The sequence below is a fragment of the Mixophyes fleayi genome, chromosome 9 (genome assembly GCF_038048845.1).
Source record: "Mixophyes fleayi isolate aMixFle1 chromosome 9, aMixFle1.hap1, whole genome shotgun sequence".
Lineage (NCBI taxonomy): Eukaryota > Metazoa > Chordata > Amphibia > Anura > Limnodynastidae > Mixophyes > Mixophyes fleayi.
Genome location: NC_134410.1, coordinates 9360820 through 9388491, shown reverse-complemented (window position 1 = coordinate 9388491; position 27672 = coordinate 9360820). Strand labels below are relative to the sequence as shown.

The following is a 27672-nucleotide window of genomic DNA, read 5'->3' as shown; positions in this document are numbered from 1 at the left end:
AATTGCCTTTAAACGCACGTATTGATTTCCTTGCTTAAATCGAACATACTAATCTAATTTTTGTTTTCAGTCTTTCTCTCGTTTATAAATGTTCTACGTGTTTTTATTTATTTTCATAACATAATTTTAGATTTGTTGTGTATAACTTTGATGTTATTGTTGAAATGTAATAATATGTGCAAATTTAATTTACTATAGATATTGTAGAAACTCTTATACTCTGTATGATCTACAAACATCTTTTGGCTTTTGCATGTTTTTATGCATAGTAACTAATATATTGAAATCTGTACAAATTTGGGAAAGAATTATATATTTGCAATACAACACCCCCCCCCCCCCACCCCACCCCACCCACCCTCACTGTGCTGATTTTGGAGGGACGGTCAGGCACCTCCTTTTTTTTTTACGCCTTGGCTGCATCCGTCACTCAAGTGACTTAACTACAGCCGCCCTCCTTATCGGTTTAATGGGTGGTAGCTAAGGGTCATCTGTGAAGATTCACTAAATAATCTGCTCTTGGACAGTCTTACATTTATTATTTAGCAATATGTTTGCACATACAACTAGCCCCCCCCCCCCCGTAACGTTTACAGGATACACTGTTTCAAATTTCTATCCCCCTTCTGTGTTTTTCAGCCACGCATTTATTAAATCAGGCAGAGTTGTTTATATCCGTTACCTCCATTGAAGGCACAGCACAAAGTAACTGTCTGCATACAACTGTGCCCGAGAGCAGTTAAAATAAACAACGTTTTCCGATGATACAATTGCCTGGATAAAAGGCATAGAATGAAGCTAGCAGGATAAAGTTGTGTATTTAGTAAAACTTGCAGGAGGGCAAGTACAAGTTAATAAATTAAAGTTGTCTGGAGGTGTTCAAAGGCTTTAAACCCCTAAAGCGAGCTGTGTGAAATATGTCACACCCGTGTGCTAATAAACATGGAAAAGGCATCTTGTGACATTTACTAATCTATATGTAAAAGTTTCCATGCATTGACGAGAGCTTGCAAATTCCAGATTCCATGTGAGCGGGCTATCTATGGCACTGGAAGCATTGCTATGTTTTCAGCCATGTTTGGCACACTTAAAATGCCACCTGCATCCAGTGTTTAAAGTCAAGACCACGATTAATGACTACGGTCCTCCTATTGATTTAATAGATCCATGTTTTAAGGAACATCCAAGCTACGTTCACCTCCTGTTGAACGCAGAGCAGGGCAAGCTGACACACACGGCTCTATAGCTATCCATGGGTACTAGACCCATTGAGGGTGTAGATCACTGTTGGCTAACCTGTGACACTCCAGGTGTTGTGAAACTACAAGTCCCAGCATAGCCTTCCAGCAATAAGCTGCTATATATTGGCAAAGCATGCTGGGACTTGTAGTTTCACAACACCTGGAGTGCCACAGGTTAGCCAACACTGGTATAGATCCCTTGTACTAGAAGTTGACTGCCATCAATGCTGGCAATCAGCCTGGCACAAATTGGGTGGATGTTTCAGAGAGAAAATGATGACTTCATTGGCTGACGGTCACCAATCACGTTCCTCTTTTTTTTTCCCAAGTCACCTAAAATATTACCTCAACCCAGGACCTGTGCTACAATTACAAAATTGTGTAGTCAATGGCATACCTCCCAACTGTTCCCATTTATAGCCGGGCAGTCCTGAATTTAGGGCATTGATCCACAGGCAGGAATGTTAGGAGGTTGGGGTTGAGGTATCTAATGCTGCCCAGCACTTTACAGTGCTAGACAGCCCTCTAGGGGAGGTCTCCATCCACAGTGTGGCCACGCCCCTGTTCCGCTGCCAGGGACTGACTTGTTGGGAGGTATGCGGTAGGTCCACTTTAACTCTTTCAGTGCTACGGACGTAGAATTTAGGCCATGCATCTCCAGTGTAAATCCTACGTCTCATGGCACTCTCCCCCCTTACCCCCTGTCCATTGGTAGCAGCCTATAACTTCAGTGAAGCGAGTGACGGCTGATAACTTTAATTATGTGCCTAATTAGCTATCTTGTGCAGATTACTATCTGCATGTGTCATAATGGTGCCTTTGTGATGGGCACAGAGACCGGTGAAGAGATAGTGTAAAAGAAATGGTCTTGGTCAAATAAGATCATATTATATTTACAACAGTGCCTCCCGCATCAGGGTGTTAACGCCTCTGACGTCCCAGCCTGCGGTATTGCATGTTAACATGGGCTTTACAGCTAAAAAGTTAATAAATAGTAGTAAAAAAGATAATAAGACTACAACAAAGTGGAAAATAAACCCATATGTGTATTATAATACACTCCATTATGTATCAAAGACATAATTCAAGCGGAAATAAATGTTTTTAAACAATTCAGAGATCAAGTGCGCGCAGTTCACCCTAATGCCATCAGCGGGTGAAGTTGCACTTTCCCATAGTTTTATATTCTGACGTCTTAATTATCACATCATTAGCATGTCATGATGTGTAGCTCTACTATGCACTAACGAGCCTATTTGTTCCCCATTACTGATAATGGTATACTCTGGCTGTTTATAGATCCGATTTCAGGAATGACTACAATTAGCTGAACCTAAGCTGTACCCAGCAACATTAGATGTTATTTTCTTCTCTTTTTCTTCATCTGTTATTCTAACTTTTGCTCTTATTATTTTATGTTTCCTTTTTGTTCCTGGCTTTTGTTTTTTCTCGTTTCTGCCCAAAGGCTTCTGGGTGACACTATCTACATGCCAATTCTTGAATTAATAACCCACCCACTAGATTTTCATGCATAGGGACCATCTGTAGGCAGAGCTGGTGCTACCGTTAAGTGACGGTGGTTTGCCGAGGGACGCCTATAATTTAGGAGCGCCTAAAACACAGATTTGACGTAATGCCGCTCATACAGTGATTTTAATGCCTCAGTGTCACCCCTACACAGGGCCCCCCAAACTCGCTTACGAGTTTGGGGGGCATCACCAATGCTTGCGCCAGCCTTGTCTATAGGCAGCCTGTTCCGGCCATCTTTGTGCCCCTCATCACGAGATAAGTTGTTCTGGAGATCATGAGAAACGCTGACTTTAAGGGCTACCAAGTAAACGGCAATACCCAGAAGTCCCCAATCCCTATTGTAGTGCCCCATCTGCCTGGGCATAAACAGCTCTCTAATATTGCTGCCAATCAGGAAATTGGCTTAATAGTTTACTGCTAAACTGCTATAAAAATCACAACGATTCCCGATAATGATCCTGTAAAAATAGAGGATCTTTATCTCCAGTGGTGGAAAATAATCCTGGATTGAGGACTGGACTTTGTCTGTCCAGTTTAAGGCTTCAGATTGATTTAATGCTTCTGTCAAATTTTGTTGTTCTTATAATGTAAGTGACTGGAATGTGATAGTGATACAACGAAGGCAGCAGAAGTGGCGGTATGACATACCCCGTGTACCCTCCAATTCCACCACTGGAATGTGATAGTGTTACAATGAAGGCAGTAGGAGAAGTGGCGGTATGACATACAATGTATACCCCCCACTTCCAGTGATACAGTTACAATGAAGGCAGTAAGAGAAGTGGCGGTATGACATACCCTGTATACCCCCCACTTCCTGTGATACAGTTACAATGAAGGCAGTAGGAGAAGTGGCGGTATGACATACAATGTATACCCCCCACTTCCAGTGATACAGTTACAATGAAGGCAGTAGGAGAAGTGGCTGTATGACATACCCCGTATACCCCCCACTTCCACCACTGGAATGTGATAGTGTTACAATGAAGGCAGTAAGAGAAGTGGCTGTAAGACATACCCCGTATACCCCCCACTTCCACGACTGGAATGTGATAGTGTTACAATGAAGGCAGTAGGAGAAGTGGCGGTATGACATACAATGTATACCCCCCCCCCCCCCTTCCTGTGATACAGTTACAATGCTGCAGTAGGAGAAGTGGCTGTATGACATACCCTGTATACCCCCCACTTCCACCACTGTAATGTGATAGTGTTACAATGAAGGCAGTAAGAGAAGTGGCGGTATGACATACCCCGTATACCCCCCACTTCCTGTGATACAGTTACAATGCTGCAGTAGAAGTGGCTGTATGACATACCCCGTATACCCCCCACTTCCTGTGATAGTTACAATAAAGGCAGTAAGAGAAGTGGCGGTATGACATACCCCGTATACCCCCTACTTCCTGTGATACAGTAACAATGAAGGCAGTAAGAGAAGTGGCAGTATGACATACCCCGTATACCCCCTACTTCCTGTGATACAGTAACAATGAAGGCAGTAAGAGAAGTGGCTGTATGACATACCCCGTATACCCCCTACTTCCTGTGATACAGTAACAATGAAGGCAGTAAGAGAAGTGGCTGTATGACATACCCCGTATACCCCCCACTTCCTGTGATACAGTTACAATGAAGGCAGTAGGAGAAGTGGCTGTATGACATACCCCGTATACCCCCCACTTCCTGTGATACAGTTACAATGAAGGCAGTAGGAGAAGTGGCTGTATGACATACCCCGTATACCCCCCACTTCCTGTGATACAGTTACAATGAAGGCAGTAGGAGAAGTGGCTGTATGACATACCCCGTATACCCCCCACTTCCTGTGATACAGTTACAATGAAGGCAGTAAGAGAAGTGGCAGTATGACATACCCCGTATACCCCCCACTTCCTGTGATACAGTTACAATGAAGGCAGTAAGAGAAGTGACGTATGACATACCCCGTATACCCCCCACTTCCTGTGATACAGTTACAATGAAGGCAGTAAGAGAAGTGGCAGTATGACATACCCTGTATACCCCCCACTTCCTGTGATACAGTTACAATGAAGGCAGTAGGAGAAGTGGCTGTATGACATACCCCGTATACCCCCCACTTCCTGTGATACAGTTACAATGAAGGCAGTAGTAGAAGTGGCTGTATGACATACCCCGTATACCCCCTACTTCTACCACTGATTTATAAAGCATTTTTTCATTCACTATCTCCAGCTATCAGACATTTTCACCAGATTTAGAGCTTTTTGGCCTTTGATAATTGGTGCTCTTAGTGAATAAAATCAGTCTCCGAGGTCCTCACTGATACACAGGTTAAACAGCTGGAAAGAACAGTGCTAGAACCCACCACAATAGATTAGATTTCATCATTGTTCCTGTACAGAAAAAGAAAGTTAATGCCTCGTTAGCAGCCAGAGGCTGCAGCAACTCTTTACAGTTACTCGCTCACCAAATTTCATAAATGTCCCCATTCTAAAACCCAAAATACCTTACCGTACCTCCTGAAAAGCCAATGGAAGTACTCCCAAGACAGATCCTATTCAATGTTCCCCGGCAGCTATCCCTACCTAGGTATTCTTAGACTCTAATGTGTCTTAGTCTTACTGGGTGCTGTTGGGAGAAGTAATATGACAGTTCCCATTAATTCCATTTATGCATACATGTATGTAGAGTGCATGCATACATTAATCTATAATAATTACCATATTATTACTATAAGTTTTAATGGAAGGAAAAGAAAATGTCACAGAAACTTCAAACATTCTACTAATTAGCAGGAAGCCCTGGGAGAGTTTAGTCAGTTTGGAGTTTCAGGAATCTTCTTTATTAGTTGCGTGGTATTGTCTGTGAAAGGTAAGCAGATAAAACAATGAAACATTAATCCTTTGCAAAGAAGGAACCTTATTGTGCATCAGTTTTTAAGGGCTATTATACAATGTAAGCTGTATGTGTCCTCCTCTGACACTAAGTCCTTATACCCATTGGAATTTCTTTTGCATTAAATGCGATTGTAAATTTCATCAGGAGGTCACCTGATCCTCCAATGCGTTCGCTTGCAGTGAACACGAGTGAATGGAGCTAGCAGCACCTGGAAAAGGTGTGTACTATAGCAAGTGGGTATGGTGTCCTTTTGAAAACAATGTTTTCTATTTTCAGATCCATATTTTAATATATCAAATTAGGGTTAAAAACGCTAGTGCGGCACACAAGATTGGAGTCCTAACCGTGTTTTTGGTTCTTCAGTTTTCTTGCCGTACTTGTTTCCTTGTGAAAGCGACAACTAGCCCCCATATATTTATAGATAATTATTTCCAGAAAGGAGCCTATGATACATTACTCATCGTTCATTTGTAATATCACAAATTCTGAAGTTCGCGTATAGGAATTTGAAGCATGCACCAATAAATTGTCATATAAATGAAATATCAAATCATAAGTTATTTAATTTCTAACCCCAATATATATAAAGCAATTTAAACTTTAATGCAATTCATTCAATTTCTACAAAGAAATTGAATGAATTTCAGATAATGTATTCCCATTCATTCCTTGTGCCGCTGCAGCTAAGTTTGACAAAATCTTATATACCACATGAAAGCCTGTATCCTTCTGGAGATACTTCAATGCCTCAGGGGGTAGGAGGATTTTGAATACTCTTGACACCATTGTGTTGACTTGATTGGGCAGCCAAGGTAGCCGTTAAAGACCAATGGGTGTCAGAAGTGGGGTTCTAAGCCTTCCTGCCTGCTGCAAGGGAACAATGGACCCCTGCTAAGGTGGAGGGGGAGGATCCAGAATCCCTCAGATGGTAATGGTCCCAAACATAAGAACTCTGTGCTGTTGGGGGGGCTTACCCTGAAAATGTTCTCCAGTAAGCCCGCCATGTAGATAATGTTTGCATCTTCTACCTAAGAACCCAAGCCACTCTATTCGGTAATGGGGAACCACGAAAGCAAGGAATGAATGGTAATACGTTTTCTGAAATTCATTCAATTTCTTTGTAGAAATCGAATTGCATTTAAGTTTTTTCTATTTATATAATGTCTTCCTTAATGACCATATTTCGCGAAATCTTTTGCTTTTAGCGCGACCGGTTAACAAGTTTCCGGAAATCCGCCGTGAAGAGAGAGAAGCCCCTCATCCAGCATCTCACCGACACTCAGGGGTCCGTGACGGAGTTTCCAGCTCCTCAGCAACTTTTTGATGAACAGTCGTTAAATCTGTCCGAGAAGGAAATTATGGATCTGTTTGAGAAAATGATGGTGAGTAACTGTTTCTATGTTGGAGTTACTTGAAGGATAGTCTACATTGTTTATTAAATTAAGGATGTAATGTATTAAATACATCACATGCAACTGGGGCCTATAGACAAATGACCGTCAGTCACATGACATATGATGTAGTGAGCAGAGAGACTTTTTGAACACCCCTCTGAGCTCTGTACTGTGAAAGGGAGATCATGGTATAAGACGATGAAGTAAAATGGCTATGAGATGTATGCTTATAAGGTTCTTAATTTGATATTTAAAGAATAATTCAAAAAGCTATTCTATGTGAGATTGCAGCTTTAAAGAAAAACAAGTCAACTCTTAACCTCTGTGGCCCTTGGCTATAGGATTATGTGCTTAATGCTAAATCCAACCCAGAATTAACATCAATTTAATGATTGAGAGAAAGGTTGCGTCATAGTTATTGAAGGTTTACACTTGTAGCAACTTGTACACTTGTCACTTACAGCGGAGTCAGCTGAACCAATATTCATGAGAGAGCAGCCAATCAATTGTCCATGAACCAGCCACTCTGTTACATCACTATGACTCGGTGAATTGATTGGCTGAGGCTACAATCTCATAAACATTGGTTCAACCTGCACAACGGGCTGTCTGTAAGGGACAAATGACTTGTAGATTTAGATATATATATATATATATATATATATATATATATATATATATATATATATATATATATATATATATATATATATATATATATGCGAGTGTTTTGTTTCTATATTAAAAGTGTGTAATGCAGTCAACAGACACTTTGTAACAAAGATCGTTTGTCTCGTGTCCTCAGCGCTGTATGAATGAGGGACAATCAGACCAGTCTCCACTATCACACACTGTAACTGTAGAATACAATGTGTTCTGGCAAAGTCATTGTTGATGTTACTGTTGTTTATGATTATTATTATAAGTAATAGTATTATTATTATTATTATTATTATTATTATTTTTTATTGAGAATTAGTGTTATGTATATGTATTGATATTACTATTTGAAGACTTATATATTGTAGAATTTACCTCCTATTGTACATTATACCAATATTATGAACAGTAGTCACACTACTATATCAAAGCAGGAGACTGTATGTGGTCACACAAGTCACAAAACTCTGAGGTTGCTTCTAATATTTATTATATTTTACAGTAGGGGAGTACTGTGGGTCACATATATTCACAATGAACACTGATGTTATGACATCAGAGCTCACCAGTTAAAAGCAGTGACATCATAACTCACTGATTATAAGCAGTGACATCACAACTCACTGATTATACACAAACTATTTGCAGAAATGTATACATATTTTAGCATCGGTTATCCATTACAATAATAATTTGTTTGATAATTATATTACAATAATGTATACTTTTTATGCCTTTTTTTATTTGCATACTTTCTATGTTACTGTTTTTGCACAGTGGAAGAATTTTAAAATATATTATAGGAGCATATGCTATAAACATATATAAAGGCACAGACTAAGGAGAGATACTGGAAGTACGTAATCTGCTGGTACTATCCATTATTAATCATATTACTAAGTATACATTATACTACATATAATACATTACACGTGCCTCTGTTGATATATATTCAGCCCCTGACCAGGCGCAGAGGTGAACTCGCCTCCGCTCCATGGAAGGGCGCAGTAAGGTTTAATACATTCGCCATTAAAAGTTGTCATTATGTGATTATGTCAGGGCTATCATTTCCAGAGCGGCTTTATGATCCCAAATGCACGGTCTCTGTTTTAACAGTCATACACTTAGTTTGAATGGGTTGAGTCATTTCCTATTAACGGAGAACAAAAGCAATGGCTAAATAGATGTGATGCTAATGCAGGCTATAAGTGTAAATAGATGGAGGATATTAGATACAATTAAAACAAATTCTAAAACGTTTCCCTCCCTTTTAAACCATCCACACACAGCTAATCACATAAATGGTATTATTTCCATTATGTCTGCTTAATGTGGGTTCGTGTAAAGTAGATTATTCATAAACAAGTGATACAGGATTTCTGTACTTCAAAGCATCCTGTAGATTCCGAAATAGAAATGTCTGTTACAGTGTTGCCCAATGAACATGTATCCACTGGTGTGTTAGAATAGTAGATGAATTATATACATGCATAATTGGGACAAAACAAGACCCTTCCCCAATACATTCAAACCACACCCCAGCGCAACACGCAAGACCGCTTTTCTTAAAACCCCACCTCCTCTTTGCAAAGGCCACCTACTTTTGTGTAAGCCCCACCCACTATAAGGCCCACTAATCAACTATGGGAAACAGCATGGAAATATTCATCACAGTGAATGCAATGATTTGTCTGTTCATTCCTTTATACTTACACAGAAAGAATATTGACTGGTCAGTCGGTGGGCTGTGTTTTTTCTTGGTCCTTTAATAAAGAAACATTTGAATGTCATGGTAGATCTAAACCTTGTTGCAGATTTAGGTGCAGTTCTCGTCTACCCATCTGCAATTGGGTTTTTTCAGCTAGATAACTTTCAATAACAGGAAACTGGTGAAACGTTTCTATTGCAATGGTTTAATCTTAGTCCCCAAATGTTACCAGAGCTAAATCCAATCAATATATGTAGAATGCAATGCAACAAGCTATAACGGAGTAGAAATCCACTAGTGCATCTTTTGCAACATACAAATCGCACTGCGCATTCCCAGAACCTGACAAACGCCAGAGAACGCAGCAACATCCAATTAACCTTCGATAGACCTTACAGGCTATGATTTCGGGGGCATAATGGGGAAGGGAATGGGCGCATGCACATAGTCAATGTAAGGCCGAGCCGAGGTCAAGCGCATGGAGCAGCGTCCGATCCAAGCTTTGGGCATCTCTAAGGTACGTGATTTCTGTCATCTCACTTGCAGCAGCTACAGGTCAGGTGTAAGTGCCGACTACTAATGATAACAGCTGTGCAAACAGCTAGAACATGTGTTTGCAATCAGAAGCAACTGTAAAAATGCATTTTATGTACAGTAGACAATAACAACCTAATCATTTTTTTAAAATTTTTTTATGTTTTGTCATTATTGACTATATTATTTACAGCTGACCTTTATTGAATAGTTTTTGTTTTTTTCCTGTGCGCTCATTTGTGACTTTATATTCCACATATATATTAGACGTATCCTTGTGTCTTGTCTTTTAAAGCAGAGCAGACGTAGACCCGTATTCATCAACTGATGTATCTTTACATCCGCTCCTTGTTGAATAGAGACGTGCGTATGTCTTATGAAGGTGCACTTACAATCGTTTTGCATTTGTTAATGAATCAGGCCCACTAAGTCCAGGGCTGTGAGCCCTGAAATATGACAGGACTGTTAATTTTCTCCTAAATAGTGAGGTGCGAGGTCTAAGAGGTTTTGCTAGATGGGAGGAGAGGGGCTTATTGAATAAATATATGGCTTATGTGGAGTAATTAAAAACTTTTCACGAAGTTCAGTATTTTCCAAGCAGTAGTAGAAACTTGAGCTCCGCCAGCAAATTGTGGACACATGCAGGGACAATTAGATAATAAGTGGATTGGCAGTAAAGCCCAGCGACACATCTCCTGCTGCCCCATTGGGTATTTGCTCATTGTGCTCCATGAATCTCTTACTTGAAATTCCCAAAAAATAAACCATGCTACATCTGTGACAGATTTTACACTTCCTTGAGCCCTGTGATTCTGCAGCTGAGATGTGTTTCTGGAAACAGATGTGACAAGAGCATGCTTCTGTAGCTCAACAAAATAACAGCCGTGATAATTAATTCATCTCTAAAGAATTATCTCTCCCTCACTTTGCACGACCAAATTAGTTTTAAATGAGTAGATGTTTGCCTCGATACTTTCCTGATGAACTTGCAGGTCAGTCAGAGAGAACGTTTGTTCTGGATGTGACAAGGTAACTGTTACAATGTTGTTTACACATCTTGATGCTACCAGTCTGCTGAATAAAGCAGGCAGGGCCTGCGGATAATGGATATACGTTGTATCATTCTCACCCCTGCTGGTGGCTCTTTAAACTGTACGTGCAGCAAGCACCATTGTTCCCTGCAAACATACATCTAAATGTGATCATTTCTCAAACAGATATTTTTTTTTTGCAATTTTGTCTGTGATATGCTGTTTGTGTGGTTTGTTTTGTAATATTGTTTTATAGGAAGCAATGTATGTATTTCTGTTTGTTTATTCATGTTGGGTGAAAAAATAAAACCATAAGAGCAAATCTATGTCATCTATAAGTTGCATATAAAAGGATTTTATAGCTTTGTCTATCTAATTTGTATATATACGGCTGTCTCTGCACTGATTGGTGCGTTATATTATTCAAAGGGTAATTAAAGCTATAGTACATGTTGCCATATATAAAAGAGCTGTTTAGAACATTACAAATGTATATGTAAAAGTTTCCATACATTGAAAGTACAATGGTTGACATTCTAATTACATTTGCTCTGCAGCTGTTTGCAAGTTGCTGTTCTGTCACTTTCTGCAAATGGTGGGAAAAAAGAGGCAGATTGTGGTGTCTTTCAAGGGGATTACCAGACCTTTAAATGTTATTGAGAAGTGACACATTTTGCCATATAAAGTAACTAAAGAGGAACACATAAACATTTCTTAAAACTACCCCACCACCTAAGAAGGAGGTGTAGCCCATTTTGCCGGAGCCTAGACCGCTGCTGTGTGAAGCCATTTTCCTGGGCTTAGTGGGGAGTCTCTCACCCCTGTGGGGGAGGGATGAGCAGTTGGACCAATGAGAAACCCTAATCATAGACATCGCAGCTTCTCATTGGTCCTTTCGCTCACAACACTGTTCTGCAGCTATTTTACAGTGGTGAGCAAAAATGTTCATCACTTTAGGTGGTACTAGAGGTTAAAGTAGAAAAAATATGCAAATAAGCCCCTTTATTTGTGGAGCACAGAATTCTGAGTATGTTTTTAGTCAATGTTTTGCTGACTGTACAGTCACATGACATGAGCCATGCCTGAGACAGGGTCCCATCTGCAGGAAGACTGTTTTGTTCTTGCTGGATCTCATCAATGTAGGATAGGGTTCCTTCTGAAACCATGAAGTGCTATTGAGGCATGTGCATTGAAACGATAGTGACAAATATGTGAGAAATAATCAAATAGAAACTGAAGTCTGGGTATAGTGGTAAAATAAACAAGTTTGTGTGTCACGGGTTGGCTACCGTAAGGAGATTAGGAACTAAAATGCACAGTTATTTCTTTTCCCAACATTAATTATTCTCCCTCATTTTTATTTGATTCACAGGAAGACATGAACCTGAACGAGGACCGCAAAGCACCGTTACGGCAGAAAGATCTGACGAGGAAACATGAGATGGTCGTTCAGTACATATCCGCCACGGCCAAATCGGTAAGTTGTGTTTTTCACAGCGGATTGAAGCAATATTTAGCCTGGTCATTTCATTATGAGCTGGTAACCTCAATGAGGCATGAGGCACATCATGCCTCAGCGATGTCACAAGCTCATAGTGAATTGATGGGCTGCATTCTTCTGACTATTGGTAACCCCTCGAATAATGGCTGCCTGCACTGGGTGTAGATTAGCCTCAGTTAATGCAATCTTTTAATTTCACGCTATTTATTTTGCTGTGTTGAAATCTCTTCCCTCCTACGCCACGAATCCCGATGACGCACTCAAACACGCCTTCATCTGTGAACAAACGGTTTCATTAGCACGTAGCCGGTATCTCGGATTTACTCGGTAATCTGAGACATGACACTTTCATTACGTGAAACCAATAAGACGCCAAACCTTCAGCTGGCGGCTAATCCGCGGGATTTCGCTGTAGACCTTTCTCAGTGTATCGTACACAACAGCATCAATGTTGATGGCACCTTGCTGAATCAAATTGAAGACGCAACCGCCGCCGTGTGTCATCTTACCCAAAGTTTAAAGCCTCAACTCGATACACAAGACTGCCGCGCTCTTGAGAACGAGCGCGCGGCCGTATAATTCTGTGTAAAACTACATTTAAGCTGCTTTTGGCTTCATAATCAGACAGTAACTAGTGTCGCTGATGAGAAATGCCCACCTCTTACATCCCGTAACTTGGTGGTATAGGAATTACAATCTGTGATTAATTCTTCTGCTCGGAGCTGAGAGGTTTCTAAGCAACTGTGAGCTGCTGGTGTTATGTTTAGGCCATTCGATATGAAAAAGAGGGGAAAAAAATAGAAAAGATTTTGGTGCCTCGTACCTCAGTAGTAACACTCAATCCTCGTGGATTTGTTAGATTTTTTTTTGGCATCTGCCAAGGTGACCTTTTAAACCGTGAAATAAGATTAAGAAATGTCCGTTTATTGTCTTGAGAAGTCTGTGAAGTCTTAACTTCGAATCGCTTTTGTTTGCTTGTCCAATCGCCCGTGTCCAGGGGCTGGGCTGGTTTGGAGCCAGTCCTACATTGGGCTACCTTGGGCTTGATCACTGGGCTATAAACTTTTTTTTTCCTTCTTGAAAATGCTCCTAATAAGCTGCTGAATTGAGTTTTACTGCTCTCCCCCCCCCCCATCTCTCGGGCTAAAATTTGCCCGCCAGCCCCTGCCCAGAATTCTCACAATGCCATATCCAAGCAATGCCCCTTTAGATTGCAATTTTTGCCCTATCAGAGCTCAGCTATCCATTTTAGTCCAATAACCGGAGGAATCTAACAGTCCTGGACAACTCTACAAGCACTCTAAAACAGAGTTCAGTGACCACAAGCAACACATAATATGTTTTGACTAATAAGAGAAATAATGCTGTGTTTTGAAGCTAAAGGTTTTATTAAGAGATTGCAATTAATTGTTTATCTAATTATTTAGTTGTTTGATTGTTTGGTGTTTTCCGCACTGCCAGCGAATCTCATTTTGTGCAACCCGTAGTGTTTTTTTTTTTTTCTCTTCCTGATCAGTCACCTACAGGCAAAACATTAGTATTTTATGTGAAACGAAGACAACGTGCAGGATGAAGATAAAGGAGCATATGAATAATAATGTTGACTAATGAAATTAATGGCCGTAGATAATTAGAGTTTCCCCATTTACCAGTATGTCCGCTTTATGCTGTGAGCTTTGCCACCTGTGTTGGAATGCTGCATGTGTGTTTGTGTACCTGAAGCTTCAATGTAACACGTTGGCTGAATACAGTTCTAATCCAAGGTTTGGCGTTAACCTTGCAAACAACCATCTATTGCTCTCTGCATTTAAACAGCTAAAGGACTGATTACATCATTGGGCTGTAATGCGACATTGTTTATTTTTAACTGATGAAAAAATATTTGAGAAGTTTGTTTCTTGAATCCAAAACAGAACTAATATGTAACACATGATATTGTTTAGTTCCCCCTCATTTCAATTCACCACTTCTTGTAAATAATTTGTTCCACAAAATAATTTTCACTCAAATACTTAATGTAACCAATGCAGAATGCCATTAAAAGAATACGATTAATTAATTATTGTTTACATGGCCACATGTTTATGGTAAAATAGGTGAGACTTAATATTTATTCAGATATAACAAATCCTGTTTCCACTTACATACAGATTACATTTATTCTTGCATTATCAAAAAAAAAAAACATTATTCCAGCATTTGCACAAAAGGGCCAGAGCTTTATACGTGTTTAGGTATATTATAGAGATGTTCAGGCTCGGTTTCCCGAGAATCGAATATACCCGAACTTATCAGATCCGAGTGGCTCGATACCTTTGCGCTTTTTCGGATTTGAAAACGAGGCAAAACATCATTGTGATGTTGTCGGATCTCACGATTTTTGGATTCCTTTTACAGATCCAACATAGCGAGGGGTGGGAGAGAGGACAGACCCCCATTTTTCTTTTCTGCCACTGCTGTGTGTCAATGTGTCCTAGATGTGCTAGGAACTGCCGTGTGCTTGTGTCATTGCTCTGTCGCTTACCATCCAGCCAGGTCGCTGCAGTATTTGTCTGAAGTGTATGAAAATATTATTGTGATCTGTGAGGTGGCCAAAATTGACTGCAAATGACTTGAAATTAGTGTTATTGAGGTTAATAATAATGTAGGAACAAAAAAAGAGCAAAATTATGTGATTTTAGCATATTTTAGGCTTTTTTATAAAAAATCCAAAACACACGAGGGCGATTTTGCCAAAACCAATACACAAGGCTAATCCAGATCCAAAACCAAAACCACTTCACAGGGGTCAGTGAGCATCTCTAGTATATTACTGAATTGCTACATGAATAGAAATGAACTTTGTACAGGCAGAGTAGATGCTACTGCGATTCCGTGATGGAATTACCCAGAGTTGGTCCACAGTCAGGAAATATCCAAGAACCTGTTATATGAAAATTGATGATGATTATTATTCTTTAAGGAAAACATTGCAAAGGTAGGAGAGCAGTCAGACATCCTGACGCGTTTCAGGCTCTTCGAGTCCCGAAATGCATCAAGTTGTCTGAGACATGTTTATTTGAATACAATATAATCTATTGCAATAAATCCTGCCCTACTTGTAAATACATTTAAATGGCCGAGAAACACAATTCAGTAGCAATGTCTGGTGCTTGAGCCAATCTCTTTAAATTTCCAAAAATATTTACATACAGACCATTTTAATTATATAATAGATGAACTATCTGAGCAAACTTAACTAAATCTTACAATAAACAGGGTACAAAGCTTTAAGGTCACAGTCATGTATTCTGCAGCGTTTAATAACTGTAAAGTCTGCAGCTGTATAATAATATGTAATTATTGTTATACTTTCTCGGATATTGCAGCCAGTGACAGAAGCCTTGTATATTTTGCAGGCTCTGCAGCCCAAGATGATTACAGTATAGTTATAATTCCCGAGGCAGACAGATACAAAGAGATCTGACAGCTGCCGAGCCTCTAGATGATCATGTACAATGCCATATAGCTGGTGAGCTCATTCTTAGGTATCAGCTACGGTAGAACTACAAATCTCAGCAGGCTGTGCGGTGAAACCTATCCACGGCACCTAGAGAGCCACAGGGTGTCCATTTTTTTAAAGTGCTAGCCTCAAGCGGTCTTTCTCCTGATCAAACCAACTTCCACATGGTACTTACATGCTGAAGAAGATTGATATCCAGGCCCCTCTCTAAAATAGGTTCATCTTCCCAAACATGAGGAAAATTTGTTTATTTTCAGTCCATTTAGTTTTGCTAGTTATATTTGTGTTTAAACATAGGTTATATAGGTTTATAATAAAGTGCAAATGGTACATTCATCATCTTCAGCAGCGTCCAATCAGAAAGTGGCTTTCATTTGCACAGCTCTGGGCTGGTCAAAGCTGTTATCTGATTGGTTGCTACGGGTGACAGTTTGGTTATACTAAAGTAGTTTTCTTTTTCAATACAGAGAAGTTACCACTGCAATTATTGCCAAGGGAATAAAGCAAATGTGACCACAATTACTAACCACCTCCTGTCCTTCATTGTGTATTATATCTGTGCTACCTGTTATACATCTATGGTATACTTTCCAATTAATGTTTGTAATTAACAGTATTTTTAAAATTAATATATGGATATATTAACTGTAAAATCATTTATTAAACAACAAAAAATGTTGTTTTTTATTTTTTATTTCCTTTATTTGCATAGTGTTCCAGGTTCAGCCATTTTGTTACCCAGTATGCACTTTGCTCCACAGAGTCTGAAATGCATGTGTCTGTCATTTTGTCATGCATAGTTTCTTGTTGATTGTGAACTGATTAATATATTTGTCTATGAAAAGTGGTGCGAGGCAAACTATTAGTGACTACTATTTCATATATATTGATCCACTAATGCATGTTTACGTCTTTTTTTTTTTTTTGTTTTTTTTGTTTATTATTTTAAACCTTAAACTTTATTTTGATGCAACATTGCATGGGTTTTGGTTGTATCCTGTCTGTCTTGCGGCGTTGTATAGTTTCATGTTTATCTAGTTGTATAACCATTGTCGATTAACGTAATTATTTAGTGCACCTGCTTGAATCTACTACTAATTGTGCCGTATTTGTTTTTTCACCTTCTAATCCCTCTACGCTGACCCCCTGCATGCAGATTACTGGGAGTAAAGCTTTGGTGAGTACTACCGGTCTATCTTATTCTATTTTACCTGATCTGTGTGCACCATTTACATTGGCACCATGCTGTAAAATATCCCCTCGAAATATAAATATAGATCATCTACCGGTCTTCCATGCTGCATAAATTGTTGTCAAATTTGCTGGAAGAGCTGCACCTTAGATAACCTAGGCCAATATAAATCCCTCATTGGTCGCCTTGGCACATGGCACTTTGGCGCTATGGAGTATGTGGCGAAGCTTTTCTTGCTGCAATGTTAAAATATTATACGTGGCTTTTGCCAAATTTGTGTATTGCACAATGATCTCAGTGTAATGATAAATTTGCCCAGGCGTTACGGCAGACATTGTATATTGCGTTATTTAACACCGGAGAAGATTACCGCAATATCATACAGCATAAGGGGCAAAGATTGGATGTCTTGACTTATAGAAGACTTTTCACCTTAGTGGCATTAAGTTTTTATTCATATAAATCAATGATTGTGAGGATTAAATACTTAAAGTCCCCCAAAAGTATTGTCTTACGTCCACACTGATCATCCTGGAGGTTATTCAGATGGTAATTGCCCCAACATGTGGTGGTAAGTTTGGCTCACACTCTACCTCTGCCACGCCACCCCTCGTGCCATTCGCCCTTCCCGGTGCACTATACCAGTAAGGATGGCTAAGAGCAGTATTGTGCGTAGGGAGGTAACACAAGAGAAACTCGCCGCTTCCCAACGGGCAATGGCATGCCAATAACTTATTAGTTCCTGCTTTGCCGAACTGAATCCCTCCGGCACCGCCTCCATTCATTGGGAGTTGATGTGGGAAGGACGAGGAACTCTCTGTGATCAGCAACTCATTGCGGCGTTCAACTGTGCCTACAGGGTCCTGGCATAGAACGATTAGGCCCTACCAGCACAGTGGTTAGCACTTCTGCCTCACAACACCAGGGTCATGAGTTCAATTCCCGAACATGGCCTTATCTGTGTGGAGTTTGTATGTTCTCACTGTGTTTGCGTGGGTTTCCTCCGGGTGCTCCGGTTTCCTCCCACACTCCAAAAACATACTGCTAGGTTAATTGGCTGCTATCAAAAATTGTCCCTAGTCTCTGTCTGTCTGTCTGTCTTCCTGTCTGTCTATCTCCCTCTTTGTCTGTTTGTGGGTGTGTGTCTATATTAGGGAATTTAGACTGTAAGCCCCAATGGGGCAGGGACTGATGTGAATGAGTTCTCTGTACAGCGCTGCGGAATTAGTGGCGCTATATAAATAAATGATGATGATGAATGTTTAGTTCAGACACAAGAATACATAGCTGTACTGTGGCTATACAGCAGCTATGGAGTGTAGAGCGCACCAGCCAACAGTCGGGCATGAATAAGAAAATAAAATGTAATTCACAGAGGGCTCTTTTGGCAATCCGAGCAATCATTTAATAAAGCATTGGGCGTCCAGACCGGCGCAAAGATACTCGAAGGCACACAAGCCATTGTAATTGTCAGGGTGCCGTTCTGGGGCTATGAGAATGTGTCAAGACCTCTGATTGGATAGATGGCTGCACACACTAAGTTTTATCCTCATCACGATTTGTCAATGAGGAAAGGTGAATTTTTACATACACCAGTGCTTAAATTCTGATGGTGTAAGGATGGAGTCTATATAAAGATCTAGGTCACGTGTCTATACATGGTTGAGGCAATAGCTGCATCTAACTGTAACCTGTACCCCCCCCCCCTGTTACTCAAACCCCTGTGTCTTAATGACTGTAAAGTTAAACGACTAAAACTTTTGACAGCCTGGAGTCTTCCTTTCTTTGGGCACACCCACCCTAGCACAGATCCAACAATGTCTTAATTATGGCCCACCATGAGAGAACCTAATAAGTTATCGCCACAGGATCCAGTTTAGTTTCTCAAAAATTTCAAACGGTTTCAAAGCGTTTCACCAAATCGACATCCACAAACACGTTTACAGTACAATCGGCAATTAACTCGGATTAAATATTTGTGGTTGAGGTTCACTATTTGTGTTACAATTAGTGTGGTTATACATTTAACATGGTTTAAACCATATTTTTTAAATAAGGTATTTTTAACTTTTTTATTCATTCCAATCACAAAACATTACTGTGTCTTGAAGTTCACCATTCATAATCAAAAACGATTAGCATTTATCAATATAAGCTGGAATGTGTGAAATCTGTGTCTCCCGAATGCAAATCCGTTCTCTCAGGTGGGAACCTGGCCCCGGACATGGTGGAACATCTTCGTCTTTCCTGAATTTAGCGCGATTTTTTTTTTAAATTCAATCAAAAATTCGAGAAATCCCATCTAAGTTTTGTACCAATTCCATGAGCTGGTTGAACGGTTCGGACATCTCTACTAAGGAGCTGTTAATAAACTGTTTTTTGTTATTAAACCTTAGTGCCAATTGAAAATAGAGTAGTATATTTAATGAAATGGACAAACCAATGTTAATGGGGTATAAATATAAGTTTAATTGTGCATTAGTTTGAAAAATGTTAGGTCATTACATAGAGCAGTGGAATTAGGATGTGCACAAAACCTTATAATATACAAGATGTCATGACCTCACAACTCACGGATTATAAGTGATGACATCAGATCATACTTTTTTTACTGATATATACAGGAGTTTACACACATCATCATCAACATTTATTTATATAGCGCCAGCAGATTCCGTAGCGCTTTACAATTGGGAACAAACATTAATAAGACAATACTATGTAATACAGACAGACAGAGAGGTAAGAGGGCCCTGCTCACAAGCTTACAATCTATGGGACAATGGGAGTTTGAACCACAAGGGCATGTGCTACATCATATTGCACATTGGACCAGCTAGAATGCAAAGGTAAAAAGTATTGAGTGGGCTGTGTGATCAGTCACACAGCAATGTTGGTCAGAGGGTTGCTGTCTTGTGTTAGCTGTGTAGAGGGTGGTAATAGGGGAGATTAAGATGGTGGTTGAGGAATATTATAAGCTTGTCAGAAGAGGTGGGTTTTCAGAGAACGCTTGAAGGTTTGAAGATTAGAGGAAAGTCTTACTGTGCGAGGGAGGGAATTCCACAAAGAGGTGCGGCCCAAAAAAAAAGTCCTGTAACCGAGAATGGGAGGAAGTGATTAGAGTGGAAGAGAGACACAGAACTTGTGCAGAACGGAGGTGTCGAGTTGGGAGATATTTTGAGACAAGTGAGGAGATGTCGGTGCAGTTTTGTTGACGGCCTTGTATGTTAGTAGAAGAGTTTTATATTGGATTTGTTGAAATATAGGCAGCCAATGTAGAGACTGACAGAGTGGCTCAGCAGAGGTAGAACGGTTCGCAATCAGTCGAGCCGCTGCATGCAACATAGATTGTAGGGGTTCAAGTCTGATTTTGAGAAGACCAGTAAGGAGGGAATTGCAATAGTCGATGCGGGAGATGATGAGTGCATGCATTAAGGTTTTTGCGGTGTCTTGTGTCAGATATGTGTGTATTCTGGAAATGTTCTTTAGATGTATGTAACATGATTTAGATATAGAGTTGATGTGGGGAATAAATGATAGTTTTGTGTCAAGGATTACACCTAGGCAGCGAGCTTGCGGGGTGGGATTTATGGTCATGTTCACGCACATCGCTTGTGTGCTATTATACAATACGAATACATTTGCTGAGTTCAAATTATTTTTTCCAAAACATTTTTTGTGTTTTTTCTTTTTTTTTCTTTAAAAAGCAATTTCTCCCTGTGATGCTGCAGCCATTATTCCCCCCGGTGTAAATATAGCTGAATTGCTGAGAACAGTTTGACTGACTAGGTGCAGGAATCTGTGGGCAGGTAATTTAAGAGTGTGACATGAAACGGTACAGCCAGACGGATGGATCAATACAAGTCATTCCCCCAGCAACCTATCATCAAACCTTAAGTAGAACACATCTCTCCGCTGTACTACCCCGTGGAATATGTTGGTTCTGCATTAAATAAATAAAAACTGCAAACCGAGACTGGGTTTTTCAGTTTCAAAACAGAACAGTTCTGCAGTACCAGATATCAGTACAACCAGCGATATTTCAATGTGTTTTTTTTTGTGAAAGTCATCCTGTGAATCAAGTGTTTTAGCTTATTCTTCCAAGAGTGCTATACGCAATTGCCCCTTGAACTACGTCATTGTTTCACTGGGTCCTCCATCAGTATATAATTAATATCACTGAGCATCCTTTTTCTATAAATATAATTAAGAGACGGAGCACATAATCTGAGACTAACGGCACTATAGAGCCTTTCAGCCAGGCCAACCAACAACTAAAAACAAACATTTCTTATAGTAAAGCCAATTTAGCAAGAAAGCAAACTCAATCCATCTCTGTTTGCTAAATCAACGGGGTGAATTTCCATCCAGATCGCCAGCAGGGGGAGACAAACGCTTGCCTATCACCAACTTAGTATTTCATTTTCAATAGCTCCTTTTTGTTTGATATATTGTTTTCATACTCCGATATAATTTACATACTTAGAGTTGTGTTCGTGGCATTGTATGAATACTAAATATAAAACATTAACTCTGCTAGAAAGATAAGGTTTGTGAAACTGGCAGATTGTTACAGGACCACACAAAAAAAAATATCTTAATTCTGAAGCTTCAAAGTAAAAGTATTGGTGAGTTAATTATATCAGTGAAATAGAAGGAGAAAATGCTTTAATGTGCTAAAATTGCTGACCATCTATAATCTGATTAGATTCTATAGACATGCAGATTCCCTGCTTAGCTAGCAGATCTGGGAAACAGGTATTTTAATAATTGAATAGGGTGATCTTTGCATCTCCTAAAAGTGTCATTTGTAAAGCAATCAGTTTGTGCTGCCATGCTAAAATTTGTCCTCTATATATTACATTAATCATTTTTATGCCGTGTTCAAAAAAAGTGTTTTTATTGTTTAATTGTGACTTCACAAAATGTATCTATTTGTACGGGTCACATACATTAGTCGTGGTCTTTGCATTGAATGGGAACAATCAGCTTTCCAAAGCAATATGAGGTTCAAATGACTCGAATCCTTGTTTCCTATAACTCCTAACAGTAAAGGGATATAATAGTTGCCTTTATTTCACGTTGGTTTTTGATCTCCGAGCGTTAGATGGAAAACATAATAAGGCACATACATCAAGTGCAGTTTTTTTTTTTTTATGTACACCACCAGCCAAGTAGTAAAATGAGCAAAACCATTGCAGTCACAATCAGGATAAAGAGTGAACCAGGTTAATGCATTTCTGAACCTTCCTCGTTCTACAGGCAGTTCCAAACAAACATTGCCCATGAAAGGTAAAACATCCCTGAAACGCGTAGCAAGAGCACAAGACTGTGATTAACCTGGTTCACACTGATTGTGATAGCAATGGTTTTACTTTTAGGCTGGTAGAAGAGCAATTTGCTTTAGTCTAGTAGATAAAAAGTTTACTTGATCTATCTTATTCTTCTGTATTTTATTCTTACCATTGCGGAGGAGTTGCTTGTGGTCCCATCTGGTTCCTATGGAGGTGCTGCAGGATCTGTCACTTTTAAGACTTGGCTTTCAATCTTTGTACATTCTCCTAAAGTGGGAGATGCGTTCAACATCTTTATTTCAAGTGATGGAGACTTTATTTCTTACATGCATAGGTTTCCAGCCTATATATATGCCTTACTTGAAATCCCATGAAATGCATTGTTTTTTTGCCTCTAAGGTGGTGTACGTTTCTAGTCATGTGTGGTGCCATCTTATATTAGGAACCCTTTCATATATGCAGAACCTCTACCACTGCCAACAAAAGTTGTGTTTTAAGGGTTTTCTGGCGCAGAATTTATCCTATCCTACAGCACTTTGGAAAGCTCATAAACCATTCAAGTCCACCAACCGTCCTTTGCAAAACGTACTTGTTCTGCTTATTCCGTAGAAATAGCCTCATAGTTCGCAAATTTACAATTACAATGGCAATTCCCGGAAATTTACACTGCGGCAATGTTTTGCAGATGACTCTTTGGACATATTCTATACAAGTTAACCCGTGCATGATACTCATGCATTCTAGTCAAATCAAGCTACTTAAGGTGTTTAAAAGGTTCTTGTCATGCATTTGGGCCTAGCCCAGGCCTCCTCAGGAGAAGAGCGTTACTTCCCGATGCAAGCGCCCTTATTTAGCGTGGTTTTGTCCACATGTCACCACCTCATCATTTTTCTCCATCACCTCATCCTTTATCTTCATCGCCACATCCTTCATCAAGCTAATTAAGGTGTTAAAAACTCCCCACTGTCACCCCCGGCAACCACCACCCACTCCCAACTGTCACTTCTCCTTCAAGAAATATATAGGTCAGTGTATAACTCTGCCCAGCAGGTGGCGCTGCAGCTTGGTTTTTTTTTTTTTTACACACACGCCACTAGGCATTTATTTAGTAGGAAAGTGGAGGGTTGTAATGATGGAAAGTCTCTTCCTTTTCATTCAATAATCTGTTAAAGTGTTTATTTAGGATGTAAATATTCTTATTTATTTTTATCCTTTTGTTAGAAAATGTTTTGCCTGTGCTTTTGTTAAATATAGACGGATCTCTTTTTCCTACTATTTCAGCATTCACATGTTCAGTCGGAACAAAATATATAAAAACCTACCAAACCCTTATATTCAATAAAAGTGATAGCTGATTATGTTGGAAACTAAGCTGTACCCACTTTATTAGTTTTACAAGGATGTTAGGCACCGCTATCATGTCTCACAAGTTCCTGAGTGGAACAAAGCGCCCATTGGCAAAATGCAAGAGAGGGTAAAGAGGTTTTGGAGTGAGCATTCCGAGGGGCGTTTTTGATTTTATAGGAGGGCACACACCCCTCAGAAATTGGCGTGGAATTCCTTTCTCTGCCAATTCAGAGATCTCCTCCTTTATTTTTGTACTCCTGAATATTATGCCCCCCCATTTGGGTCCCGCCTCTCCTTCTTGCAAAGCGGATGGGGCTTTGACGCAATTCACATCATCTTGGCTCCACCCACTCTGTGTGATCTCAAGATTGCATCATTGCACAGCACGTAATCACAACCCAGTAACTTATGCTTTCACTCTTCCCTCTGGGATCTCCTGCATATTTTGCAGATCATAAACAACCCTTGGAGTGCGTCTGACGTGCTCGCTAAAGTTTCTCCTGCACTTCACGTTTAAAGGTAGATGTGTATTATACTTCATGCATTTACCTGTATATTCAAAAATATAAAGGGAGCCCGCAGCGAACGCCCATCTGAAGACACTTTATATTTCTATCTCTTGAATTGTAATGCATTGCTGCCCGGGAACTGTCACTCAAGTGTAGCCTAGCTTGCAAATCCTTGTTCCTGGAATTTCTACCATAATGCAATGCTTCAGTGGTTCTCTTTAGTGTTAGGAGAAAATCCAGCTAGAAGGTAGAATTTTGCATTTTGCTAAAACCATATTGCATTGCAGGAGGGGATGGGGGGGTAAATATGTCACATGTGGACAGATTTAGAGTTGGGAAGGGGGCAGGTTCTAGCTCAACTCTAAACTGCAGTGTAAAAATAAAGTAAATGTCCATGATTTTGCAATATTGGAAGTAAAAATAAATAATTTGCCGTCTTGGCTGCCTGATAAGTTCCACTGTAATGACAGGGAAGGGAGATGTTAGAGGTCGGACTACTATCAAAGGTCAGCGCAGTGTTTAGCATTGCTGCCTCACAGTGCTGGGGTCATGTGATCCATTCCAGCGAGGGGACTATCTGTGTGGACTTTGTGTGTTTGGTGGGATGCTCCATTGCCTCCCATAGTTATACTGATTGGTTAATTGGCTTCTAACAAAATGAACCCCTTCATCATCATCATCATCATTTATTTATATAGCGCCACTAATTCTGCAGCGCTTTACAGGGAACCTACTCACATCAGTCCCTGCCCCATAGAAGCTTACAGTCTAAATTCCCTAACACACACACACACACTAGGGTCAATTTTGTTAGCACCCAATTAACCTACCAGTATGTTTTTGGAGTGTGGGAGGAAACCGGAGCACCTGGAGGAAACCCACGCAAACACAGGGAGAACATACAAACTCCTCACAGATAAGGCCACGGTCAAGAATTGAACTCATGACCCCAGTGCTGTGAGGCAGAAGTGCTATAACGCAACTTTATAAAACTAGTTTTCAGTGACAATAGCGCTCTTCAACTTTTGATAATTCTGTGCGTATGGCGGTGAGCTCCACTGAGGCTGATGAGAACTAATATATATTTTACATACAGAGCTGTGTAATGTGTTGGCACTACGTTTGCTTAAAAGTTACTAATCATGATAAGAATAATCACCATCATCCGCATCATCATCCTAATAATACCAGAATTTCAGCCTGAATTGATACATATCAGATGGAACCTCCTGAATATGAATTTTCTGAATATCTCCCTTACAGCTGATTATTCCTTTTACATAGCTTCGCATTGAAGCGGTGACAGGTAGCATTATCAGAGTGAAAGAGGCGATGTTGACATTTCTTGTTTGGTTGTTGAGATATATCAAATCAATAGTGAGGTGTTTTTTTTTTCTCCACATGTGCAAAAACAAGGTTAGTATATTAAATATTGATGAATGCCCAATTTTAGCACCCGAGAAGGTCAACGTAAAGTTCCCGAATGTGTTTTGTGCCTCTTAACCGAGAGAGAGGTGTTAAATGGATTAATCCATACTCCAGCTTATATTAAGCTGCTGCCTTCAGTAATATGTTTTGACAAATGAATACCTAGTTCTCGCCCTTACACATGTCTCTGATTACTCTCCATATCATGGCTTAACCCTTTCAGGGGGTGACTTATCACGCCCCTGAGTTACAACATCAAATTAATATCTGGTAAATGCCATATGCCGTGTGCTCTGAAGTCTTCTTAAAGCAGAAGCATCTAGTCCTTCGTCCCCCTGGCTGAGCTATCTGCCGCATGCAACATGAAACCACTTTGTTTTCAAGGAAGAACCGTTTGAAACTTGGTCCTTAGTTCTCCATCCCTCAAAGCCACCGCATTTCGCCTTTGTCTGTGGCTGTGATCGTGTTTCTGTTCCCTAACATTACATGATGGGTCTCTGGTGCAAATCATACGCCAGGTCACATGTTTTCACTGGTTTTTTTTTGTATTGCACCCTAAAAGTATCACCACAATATTTTAAAAACAATACCACAGACACATATGGGGAGGAGACTTTCATATCCCCCAAAAGATCGTTTGCAAGTTCTGTTTATTAACGCGTCTGGTGCCTTATAGAAGAAACTAAGCGTATACTAAATTTGTTTCTAACCTATTTGCTTGTGAGCTGAAGATATCATTTAACTGCCGGGCGTACACCATATAAAATGCATGCTCTCTAACCATGCTGTTTCAGAGGTTGGCGGGCATGCTCTAGTTCCGCAACAGTAATTTAGATGAGATACTTAAAGGAAACATCTACTCCAGCTCACAAGTAGATACGTTGGCTAAAACGGCAATACGTATGCTTATTTTTCATCAGAAGGCCATAGGGATGTTAATAATAATTTTCAAATCATCTTACTAAATGGAGAATATGACTTAAAATACAATATTCCTTTATAAAACGATGCACCAAACTAGGAGCGATGAATTGTCACGTTACCAGGATGCCGTCATGTAGAATGATGCTCAAGAACTGTAACTTCTAGTCTATTGTCACAAAATAATGACAAACGTGTTACATTGATAATACTGTGCGGCGGTAGCTAAGCCAGACACATTAACGAAACAGTGCAAAGACATCACTGTCCGTGTTAGGATTGCTGTGTAACACTAAGCAGACGAGATGTGTACATTCTCACGCCTAGAGATACACAACAGGCCAGGAACCCGCAATCTTCAGTCATTATCAAAGGTGCAAGCTTGTGAAATTCACAGCAAACGGTTATTAGTCCTTTTTATAAATGCAAACCTGAAAATAATGAATATAACTGGACCTTTGATTTATCAATGAGCTTGCCATCTGGATAAGTTGTGATAAGATAACGGTAATAATAATGATTAAAAAATATTATCTTAACTTGATGGCAGCTAACTTATATATCTTTAAGCTACGTATAGTGCAGCTATGGGAGAATGACACTAATTTCATTACATTAACTTATCACCTATACTAATTAAAATTAGACTGTGCCGATTAAGAAGCTAGAACCTAACTGTTAATTAGTGATTCCACAATGCCGCGTGGGCGAAGCCACACATCTGAGCGAGGAAATACAATACACGCATAAAATTAAGCTATGATTGTGCCCCCACCCCACTCTCTGGCAGCTGGGAGGTGTGCTCTCACAAGACCCTCATCGTTACCACCATCGAGCCACTGTAGGCCACGAAACTAAGGCGCCACCTACTTATATAATACTTAGGGGACAGCACTACCTAGCTAGCCAGCATACAAAGCTGAAATAGATATTTTTATGTACAGTGTGGCATGCTATCTACACGGCATGGTACACAAGGAGAAAATATATAGGTTTA

General features: G+C 39.9%; 1 protein-coding gene across 5 annotated transcripts in view; it reads left to right on the top strand.

Annotated features, from left to right (window-relative positions):
• Nucleotides 1-27672, top strand: part of DIAPH2 (diaphanous related formin 2) — an 828187-nt gene that overhangs the window by 56292 nt on the left and 744223 nt on the right. For 4 of the 5 annotated variants that reach the window (XM_075186345.1, XM_075186342.1, XM_075186346.1 and 1 more), the window contains 3 exons: nucleotides 6860-7036; nucleotides 12354-12458; nucleotides 17141-17161. In XM_075186345.1, coding sequence (XP_075042446.1) covers nucleotides 6860-7036; nucleotides 12354-12458; nucleotides 17141-17161 — 303 coding nt within the window. The remainder of the gene's footprint in view (nucleotides 1-6859; nucleotides 7037-12353; nucleotides 12459-17140; nucleotides 17162-27672) is intronic. The other variant, XM_075186343.1, reaches the window with a different exon arrangement.